Source organism: Heterocephalus glaber, unplaced genomic scaffold, assembly GCF_053883595.1.
Source record: "Heterocephalus glaber isolate CG9 unplaced genomic scaffold, H.glaber_assembly_v1.0 deba00001504, whole genome shotgun sequence".
NCBI lineage: Eukaryota > Metazoa > Chordata > Mammalia > Rodentia > Bathyergidae > Heterocephalus > Heterocephalus glaber.
Window position 1 is genome coordinate 68,889,659 of NW_028258324.1, and position 10,326 is coordinate 68,899,984.

A 10,326-nucleotide genomic window follows, 5' to 3' on the forward strand; every position below is an offset into this window, starting at 1 on the left:
AACCTAGGGCCTTAGCACTGAGATACATCCCCAGTTCATTTTTGATTTTGAGACAGTCTCACTGAGTTGCCTAGGCTGGACTTGAACTTGCAGTCCTCCTGCATCACCCTCCCAGAGCGCTGGGATTATAGGTGTGCACCACCACACCCACCTGGAACTTCGTTGTTTTTTTTTTTAAGTGTGTTACTAGCTTCATTCCGTTATCTTGTTATTAAAAAAGAGAAACCCTGCTACTGTCTTTTAGCCCAGAACTGTTGACAGAAAGGCTGAAGACAGAATCAATGCCATTTCTTCAGTGGAGAAAACACAGCATGGAACCCCTTCCTGAAGCTCACCAAATATCATGTAGCGAAGTAAATTAAATCAGGCTCTCAATGTAACCTATTCTGAAGAGGAAGTGATTTAATTTTGATTTGACTTAAAAGCTAAAGAAATAAGTGCTTCCCAAAACTGCTACGTTGCTCTCAATCGTGTGTTCTTTGGTGCATGTGTTAAATCAGCAGAGCAAAAGGTGTCTTTGGGTTGGGTAAAATTGAAATGAAAACAGTATTCTGGGAAAGGATTTGAGCAAGGACTACAGTTTCAGCTGTTCACCCAACTCCAGGGCTCACTTGAGCCCACCAGTGAGGTGATTTGGCCTAGTTCTTCCTGCCTAAGTCATGTGGAAATGACCGCATTTCCAGCTACCTGTCCTCCTGGAGACCACCTCCCCACATAGGCGTGGCCCAGCTTCTGTGAGTCTGGAGGAAAGTGCGTCACCTTGACTCAGGGAGGCTTTCTGAAAGCCAGTCTGTCGTGTGGGCAGCCCTTATTGATTTATCTTGTTTCACAAACAGGAGCTTTTATTACTTTATTGCCACTGCCTGGGGCCTGAGCACAGGCTGTCCAGCTGCAGGTAAACCTGGTTATGACCCTTTGTAAAGCTGTTATTGAATCTTCTACTCTCCTACCAGTGGTAAGGAAAATGATGAACAGATGGCAAAGGGCCCCTGCTTTCTTAATAAAGAAACTAATATTAATCCAGAATGCTCATAAATGCCAACCCCCTGAGTCACATGTGTGAGTGGCCTTGAGCCTCTCTGTTGATTGGGCAGCTGTGTTTCTTCAGGAATTGTTCTTTCCACTTCACCTTGAAGCCTCCGTCCGGCCACTCCATAAGCTGCAGATGCTCTGTTCTCCTCACCCAGGACCGACTGGGTTCCCAGAGTGCACTTCAGCTGGGGACAGGCAGCATTTGCAGAGTTTTCCCCTGCTCCTTGTGGTACCATGAGGGCCCTATTCTTTTTAATGTCAGGAGGATACCAACTCCTGAAAAAAGCTGTAAGAAGTCGTCATGGGGGAGCTTGAAGGGTGAAGCGGAGGAAGAAGCTGTTGGGGACATAATTGTAGGCAGCTGTGTGGCTGAGTAGTGCACTCTGGGTAATTATCCATAATATCCATTACACTGTGCATGGAAATTGTGGTTTTAGAACTGCGTTTTGGCAGGCCCCCTAATCAAATGTCTTTTGATAGTCATCCAGCTTAGCACCCTCTCAATTATGACTGACTCGGCTCTAATCTGGAGCCATTTTAACTGTGAATCTGCATTAATGAATATTTTGGGGGGTAGGGTTGTTTGTTGAACATGTGGCAGATAAGTGATGCCACAGAGGGTTTAAAGGATGGCTGCTAGAAAGAAGCGCTCCCTGGGCTGCGCCTGCTCTCCTGAAAGGGGAGGAGGAGCTAGGTGGATTTTTTTTTTTAACTCTTTCAGCCTCGGTCCTCAAGATGTGCACTCCCTAAGTAACTATTGGGAGGCATGGAAAAAAGACCGAGCTGGTAGCTAGCGCCTGCCTGCTCCCTATGCAACCGAGAGGGGCAGCCCTCATCTCCAGCTGCTCTGGAGCTCTGCCACATGGACTGCTATAGAAGGAGCAGCGTGGCGAGGGCTACTGAATCACAGGGCTCTGTCCCAGGAGGATGAGTCAGTAACTATGGCTACCCGAGCTGCTTCAAAATCTGTGCATTGTACAGAAGCCTCTCTCCAGTGAGCTATTGCAATATGCAAGCGACAGCAAAGGGAGATCAGCACTGAAGTTGAAGAATATTCAGAATTGTTTCCCACTACCAAAACAGAGTGTAGCGATGAGGCAAGGCTTCTTGGAAATACCCCCGTGGCACTCACTGGCTGCAGACAGCAGTTCGAGATTAGTTACAGAGAGTCATTTCAGTTGAATAGGGCAGAACGACTTTCACTGATTTCACAGGTTTTCCTTCCTACCACTCTTTCCCTTGGTTGAACATGTTTATCCTCTAGAACTAAGATGTCATTTTTGGTGAATTGTGCCTTACTGGCTGGTTTGGAGACGGACTTGAATGGGTGAGATATGGAGGAAAGAAGGAGCCTCAGAGTAGTGGTGTGACAGAAGGGCATGAAGCACACGAATGAGCGGAAACAACCTTCTCAGGGTTTCTCACACAGCGGAATGGAATCCTGGCTATTGAATTTTTCTAGCATAATTAGGACAGGTGCATTCTTCCTTAATAGATCATTTCTGGCATTTATCAAAGCTCATTTTAGAATCCCGAATTGAAGAGACTGCTTTCATTCTGCCTAAAATCTCTGTGTGCAGTGCTGTTTTCGCTCTACTTTCCTACTCCATATTCAACATTTGACTTTTAAAATCCCAAGAGAATCTTACTGGTTTTTCTTAATTCCTAAAACTGTCTGAAAATGTTAAAAGCCTGACTCCTGCTTTCCATACATTTAAAGATCTCTGAGAAAACTCATACTTCGGGGTTGTTCTCCTTGATGCTTGACCTCACGAGGAGGGTTTTGGAAGTGGGGGTACTGAGAACAGAACTTGCTGCTGCCCTGGTAACTGAGTAGACTCCACCAGGAATTTTTCCTGTTCTAAGGCTTCTTTACCCAAAGCTCCAATTACATCTCCCCATCACTGCACCTCAGGTGGACTGGGCTGGGTATAATGCACTTCAGAACCGTTCGGGAGGCCCTGTTAATTTTTCATTAAGTGGATAATGGCACTACATGCTTTAATGTCCATTCTGCAAGTCTGCAGGGAGCAGCGGATTGGATGGCAGCAGGCCGAAATGATCCAATTCCCCCTTAGTCCATGAGCTGCAATAAGTAAGCATCTCGCAGCCCCTCTCCAATCTTATTAGAATTGAACTTTTGCTCTGCTGGCCCATTAGCAACTCACTAGTGTGTTTCTAATGTTTCAGGAATGACCATTCTAATTATTCCTTATTGACTGCTACAGAAACCATAGCACTTAATGGCAACATGTTAATGGTCCGTGAGTATTGGTCAATAATTCATACGTGGAGAAACAGTAGAGAGCCTGCATCCTCTGGGATGTTAGCCAAGCCCTCTGCAATCTTAAAGTGCTAGGATTCTTCTACCTCTAAGTCTCACCTCCTAGCAGTTGTAACTAAGTCATCACCTTTGTTCAGTGTTTGCTCTTAAGGGGATTAAATGCTTTTCCTTGCAGGTCACAGAAATGGATCATTGCCAAGGCAAGCAGGTTATAGAGTTGGCACTCCTGGGCCCGAAAACAATAGGAAACAATAGGCCCGGGGAATGTGTTTCCATTGCTTCTTATTTTCCTTGTCCTTCAGGTTGCTCGGCGTTGGGGCATCCAGAAGAACCGGCCAGCCATGAACTATGACAAACTGAGCCGTTCTCTACGCTATTACTATGAAAAGGGCATCATGCAGAAGGTGAGCCATTACTAGGGACACTTAGACCACTCTGTTCACTTTGAAAGTAGATGTCCAGGGCTTTTGTGATAGCACCATGTATAACAGCTAGGTGAAAATGTTAGGTACATAAATGATTCTGTGGTAGGAAAGAATCTTGAATCAAATGAGATGTTAAGAACACCTATAATGCCCTTGGGTACATGCAAGCCACAGGGTGCTTATGAAAGATGCAGTAGGAAAATTGGCCTCCTCTGCTGTACTTAAACTTCCCCTATTTCCAAAAATGTCCAGAAATGGGCCGGCCATTGTATCTATAAAGGAACACTTGAGGGAATCAACTTTGAAAGTCTCTGCTCCTACAAGAGCTTGGATGAAGTCTTTGGATGTTAAAACACCTCAACCCCAAAGATGTTGACTTGATACTCTTAAAAAGTATTAGAGAAAGGATAAATTCTCGTCTCTTTTAAACCCATAGAAACTGGAACTCAAGTTGAAAACCCAAGGTTGTAAAATGGCAATTGAGTCACCCAGTAGCAGGTTACTTTTGGCAAAAACAGAGGATGAAGCATATTTTGAGGAAGCCAAACAACTCAGAATCCTTACTGGAGTAGAGGATGAAGGACCATAATCTCATGGGTTGGGGATGTAGCTCAGCAGCATAGCACCTGCCTGGCAAGCTCGAGGTCCTGAGTTTGATTAGTCCTGGTACTAAAAAAAAAAAAAATCTTGTAGATAAGTAGAAGATGGGAATAGCAAATCTTTTGGTCTTTCATAGCCACCACATTTTATACTGAGCAGTTCCCAAATTCTAGCATTTACAAATGTAGGCCACCTACATGGTGTAGTGTGAATATTCCTTATCCAAAATGCATGAAACCAGAAGTGGTCCAAGCTTTGGAGTTTTTCAGATTTTGGATTGTGCAGTCTTTACTGGGTTAATTTGTACAACCATCACCGCAATCAATTTTAGAATACTTTATCACCCCCCAAAAAGAGAATCCATTCCCATTAGCAGTCACTCCCCATTTTCCCCAGTCCCTAATCCCCTTTTCATGTTAGTATCATTGTGTCAAAACCTACACTTAGGAAAAAACCATTATTCCTTTGCTGTTTCCAATTCCAGAACCAAACCAACATGAGGGAATGTGGCCAAGACACAGTAATTTGGAATGAATGGAAATGAGTTTGTCCTATGACTGGCTTCTAAGTGTCCTAAGGAAGTAGAAGGAAATTTATCTCTGAGAAGAAATAGGCAAGGAGTATGGGAAAACCTAAAATGAGGCTTGTGTGGGTTGAGATCCCTACGCTTTGAGGAAAGTCACTTAAGCCCTTAGATCCTCTATTAGCAGTAAACTATGAGCCAATAAGCCCTGCCATAATGTCACAGGATAATATATTTTTTAATGTTCTGCCCACTCCAATGTAAGAGATTATTGTTTTAGTTACAACATGATCTGAGAGTAATGAGAACTAATTAAAAGCTAAGTGATAACTCAGTATGGTAAGGATGGCCCTATAGCCTCAATTTTTGAAGGCAAAAATTTGAGATCCATGGTTAAGACTCATTAGTTTTGAGTTTATTGGTACATTTTAGGTACACATTATGATCACATTCATTATTGGGAATTTGTAGCTGTACATGACAAATCTTTTTTTCCCCCATTAAGTTTATTGGTACATTTTCGATATAAAATACAGTTACATTCATCATTGGGATCTTGTACCTTTACATGAGTCTCTTGGTTCTTATTTTTTTCCCCTTCCCTTGCCTTCCCTTCACCCCCTCCACCCGTCCCTATTTGCAAAGACCTTGTTTCCATTTTTTTTCCTCTTATTTTTTTTTTTTGTATTAAATTCTTTTATTGGTACATTGTAGGTATACAACACAATTACATTTCTCATTGGGAATTGTACCTTTACATAATGCATCTTGGTTCTTATTTAAGACTCATTAGTAAACCGGGACTGGAAGCCATGTTGCTTTTGGCTTCTGGTCTGGTGTTTGGGGTTGTTTTTTTTTTTGGTACCAGGGATCAAACTCGGGTCTTTGTGCTTGCGCAGCAGGCGGGGAAACCACTGAGCTCAATCCCCGGCCCGTGGTCTAGTATTATTATCACTATCTCCTCCTGCCTCATTCTTCCACACAAACTGACTTGGGGATTGGAATTTAAGGGAAAATTGGGTTGGAAAATGAAATAGGGATCATTGATCAAATATATCTACTCCCTTAAGACTTGATTTGGTGAAGCTGCTAGTCATTTGGTACACACAGTCCTGATTCCTGGTGTTGAAGTTCCAAGGAATGTCAGTGCAGACTCCATGTTCTGGTGACTGGACATAGCGCTGTCACCCTAAACCTGTTGGGACAATCATACCAGCACTGTAGCAACAGACTTCTTAAAACCAAGATTTGGAAGTGAAGCTATACATTCTGAATTTAAACAGATTTTAGAATCACAGCAAAATGATGGAGCGCAAGGTTAAGCGCAATCAAAGTTTTTAGTTTAAAATGTTTACTTACCAAAATTGCTGCTGCCTTTCCTTGTCCCTCTACGTTATCTGACAGAAGCTGCTAATCAGGTTTGATTTTCAGGGTCCTGCGCCCTTCTGCCATGTTGCTAAACAACAGCAGAGAGTGGGCGAGCCCATTGACCTAGGTGGCTGCTCCCCTGCATGATGAGGCCCTTGAATAATCAAGACCCCTGGTCCTAATAATACACAATGCATTACATCCACATAAAGGCAGTTACTGGTTCCTTCAGTGTGGCAGGACCATGCAATGTATAATTGAAAACTGCAGGTAGATCCAGAAGCATTTCTCCTTGGCTTTGGAACATACTTAAAATTTCTACACAAGCTCCTTAATCAAATTCCTAGCCCTTCAAAGTAACAAATCCACCCTGAGAACACTGTAAACCTTGGAGGTAATTCAAAATGTGGTCAGGCTTCTGCCTTTAGACCATTCAGTCCTCAGACCTTGGAACCGTAGGGCCCAGCCTCAGCAGAACTAAGCTTCCTAAGCTGTCAGTGTAAGACAGAGTGAAGGTTTTCTTCTGATAGAGCCTATCTGGTATGAATTTTGAAATTCAAATACTGTCTTTTTCAACTGCTGAGCTGTGGTGTCAACAAAATTCTTGCCAGGTAAGAGGTCCCTAAGATTTCTCAAATACGAATGATTTGGGTAATGAGCTACTAAGGAGCTCCTGTGGTTTTGGGCTCCCTGAGAGGTCGGTAACTTAAAAATACCTCATTTTCTTCCTTCATCTGCCCTGTTCCAGCCAGGCCTTGTAACAGGTGCTTTCTCTTACAGGTGGCTGGGGAGCGATACGTTTACAAATTTGTCTGCGACCCCGATGCCCTTTTCTCCATGGCCTTCCCGGACAATCAGCGCCCATTCCTGAAGGCAGAATCCGACTGCCCCCTCAGTGAGGAGGACACCCTGCCCCTGACCCACTTTGACGACAGCCCTGCTTACCTCCTGGATGTGGATCGCTGCAGCAGCCTCCCCTACGCTGAAGGCTTTGCTTACTAAGTTTCTGAGTGGCTGAGCGGCCAAACCCTAGAGCTAGCAGTTCCCATTCAGCAAATGAGGGCAGTGGTTTTGTTTGTGTTCTTGGCTGTTCCTAAAGCTTGCCCTTTGAGTATTATCTGAGAACCTAGCCGGCTCTGGATTGACACCCTTACACACAGACACCTTGGCTGGGAGTGGGAACAGGGAGGGGTGAAAAGTTCACCCAAAGGCGGTGATTCTGAAAGGGTTTCTGGGAAGAGGTGGGAATGGACCCTCCTTAACCACCATGGGCGATACATGCAAAGCAATACCTTGTTCAGGTTCATACCTGCAAAACAGACCGATTGTGTGACAATCTGCATTGATCATGGACAACTAAATGTCTTTGCACAGAAGGGCTCCGATTTGCATAGTTTATTGAACAAAGAAGTCACAAGCCCATAGCAGAGGACAGGCTTCACTGGGGAGGCCCAAATCGTTAAAGCTGAAAAATACATCTTGAAATTTGCAGAGTTCTTCTAGCTCACTCTGGACGCTTCCCCTTGGTCCAGAATAGGGGGACAGCTGTTACCCACTCCATGGTTCTCCAATCACAAACCATCACTACTCCTGGGAACCTTCCGGCCACGTGGTCACCAAGTAGAGCCAGCCCCCTCTCTTCCTGGTCACATGGCTGAAGGTGGATGGCTTTCATTTGAGGAGAAGGGCGATTAACACTTGACAGTATTTTGTTTTGCTTTGATTCGGGGGGGGGATTGTTTTGTCTTGGCCATTGTTTTGGAAAAACAGTTTATAAAACTGATTTTGTAATTTTGGTATTTAAAGCAAAAAACAAAAACAAACCTTTCGGTAACTGTGCACTGTGTCCCTTAGGCAGGGCCACGCTGATTTCCTATGATGCCGCAGCTTGAGAGGGGCTTTGCTGGGGCCCCCTCAGCCATGTGAAAGCCCGCTTCGTTGCCTGTCCGTGCCCTCTGCACCAGACAACCCAACAGAACATTTGCACCCAAGTTGTACATTTCTGAAGTGTGTGGGGCAGCCTGGACACGAGCTTAGATTCCATGTGTATAGCGCACCATGTTCACTAATGTGCCCACTGGGCAGCAGATGTACATACTACACGTCCTGTCTACTTGGAAGCCAGCCACTGGTGGGACCCCAGGGCTGTTTCCTAGGGCATGACTGATGGCAACTGCCATTTCATTAGTTTGTTTTGTTCTCTTTTTTTCTTTAAATCTTGGACTTTGAACCCTGCGTAACAATTCAGTAGGGTTTATTGAGACTTTACACATGACACTGACAGGTAAGACAATGCTAGCATTCTGGTTTCCTGCCACTTTTTTGTTTTTTCTTCTGAGTGCTGTATTATATTGGTGAAGTTTAAAACAACCAAGCTAAAGTTTTGTGCAAGTTGAGCTCAAAGTAGAGGAGAAGTCACTAGAAAGCGGTAGTACCTTGCTGCCTGCTCTGTTGAGGGCTCTGTGTGCCCTGACTGCTGTCCTTGTGTGTGCAAGGAGACAGTGCTAACTCCACAAGTGTGAGACACATCCTTTGAAATGCTGTTCTGTAATAGAAGTGCTCCATGGTCCTCCTTACAACCAACAGCACATTGGTGAAGAAGTTCACAGGGACAAGGGCTTTGTTTTACAGCTATGAAAACATCAGATTTCCCTCTACTGGAAGCTGATTTAGCCTACGAAAGTGTCGAACCTGTTGCTTGGGTCTTAATTAGCATTGTACTCTAATCAAAGGACTCTTTCTAAACCATATTTATAGCTTTCTAATCTACACATAGTCTATACATAGATGCATATTTTACCCCCAGCTGGCTAGAGATTTATTTGTTGTAAATGCTGTATAGATTTGTTGTTTTTTTTTTTCCTTTCTTATACTGGTTTGGGTTTTGGGTTTTTTTTTATGAATTTATGCTAGTTTAGCAAGTAGGAAAATAATCTTCTGTAGCCTGAGCTGCCCCCTCCCCTGCTGTAACTACGAGCGAGGCCTGTGCTCGTGGGACGTAGCACGGAAGGCATCACCGTTGCATTTCCCGTGGACTCACGCACCTCCCGGATGGTTTTTGTTTCTTTCAGAGTTTTGGGGGGTTGGTTCATTTGCTTCTTTTCCAGAGTGTGGAAAATCTACAGTGCAGAAAGGCTTTCACCTGCCGGTTGATTTTAAATACTTTCCCCTGCGCAGGGCTGTGTGCATCCTGCCAAGCTGCGTTATATTCTGTACTGTGTACAATAAAGAAGTTTGCTTTTCGTTTACCGGGCGCCTGAAACTAGCCTCTTTCTTGCCTTCGGTGATCTAATTTGCAAGCAAGGAAAAGCCGCCTGGCTTCCTCTCCAATCCCTACCCCTGTCCTTGCCCTCCCACCTCGGCCGGTCTTACCAGCACATGGTGGGGTTGAAAGTAGTTGAGGAAACTGTTATCTGGAAAGAGAAATACACAGCAACTCCTAAACTCTGGCTAAAAGTGGATTCAAAAGGGTAGGAGGTAGGAGGTTGGGGCTTCTCCAGCCAAAGGTGAGCTGAGGGCACCCTGTGACTGCCCCCAGCCCCCAACTCTTCTTCGCATAGTTCACGTTTGGACTTTAGATTGTGGGAAAAGATGAACTAGACAGAGTTTCGAATCCCAGAATTTAGCTCCGCCCCTTGGGTGGATACTTTGAAAGCCAGAAGAACCTTAGAAGACTGTTCCCTAATTTTCTGATGAGTGTTGCTTTTGACAAGTACAAGTTTTACTAATGGTTGGTCCATTTAAAAACAACAAGGGCCGGGGATTTAGCTCAGTGGTGCCTCTGTCTGCCTCGCAAGAGCAAGGACCTGAGTTCGATCCCCGGAACCAGAAATAAAAATTAAAAAACGAAACAGCTTGTGCCTTTTCTAGCCATGGGACAGCAGGTGTCTCCTGAGCCTGCCTCTAGTTCATGACTCATCTGGGAGAGATGTAGATGGAAAAAAGTTGCTGGGGTGGTGTCCAGCATTTGCACCGTTCAGTGTTCTTTTCACTTTCTGCATCCTGAATTTGGGCTTTTCAAGACGCCTGTTCCTGTAGAGAAATAAAACAGCCTTTTTTCAAGCCGAGGACAGAGGCTTTCTGTCAGTTTATCT

At 44.5% G+C, this 10,326-nt stretch overlaps 1 protein-coding gene across 1 annotated transcript in view; it reads left to right on the forward strand.

The window, feature by feature from the left end:
* Etv5 (ETS variant transcription factor 5) overlaps nucleotides 1-9,480 on the forward strand; it is a 59,864-nt gene extending 50,384 nt beyond the window's left edge. The window contains exons 12-13 of the mRNA XM_004834838.4: nucleotides 3,619-3,720; nucleotides 7,013-9,480. Coding sequence (XP_004834895.1) covers nucleotides 3,619-3,720; nucleotides 7,013-7,234 — 324 coding nt within the window. The 3' untranslated portion in view covers nucleotides 7,235-9,480. The remainder of the gene's footprint in view (nucleotides 1-3,618; nucleotides 3,721-7,012) is intronic.
* The last annotated feature ends 846 nt before the right edge of the window (nucleotides 9,481-10,326 follow it).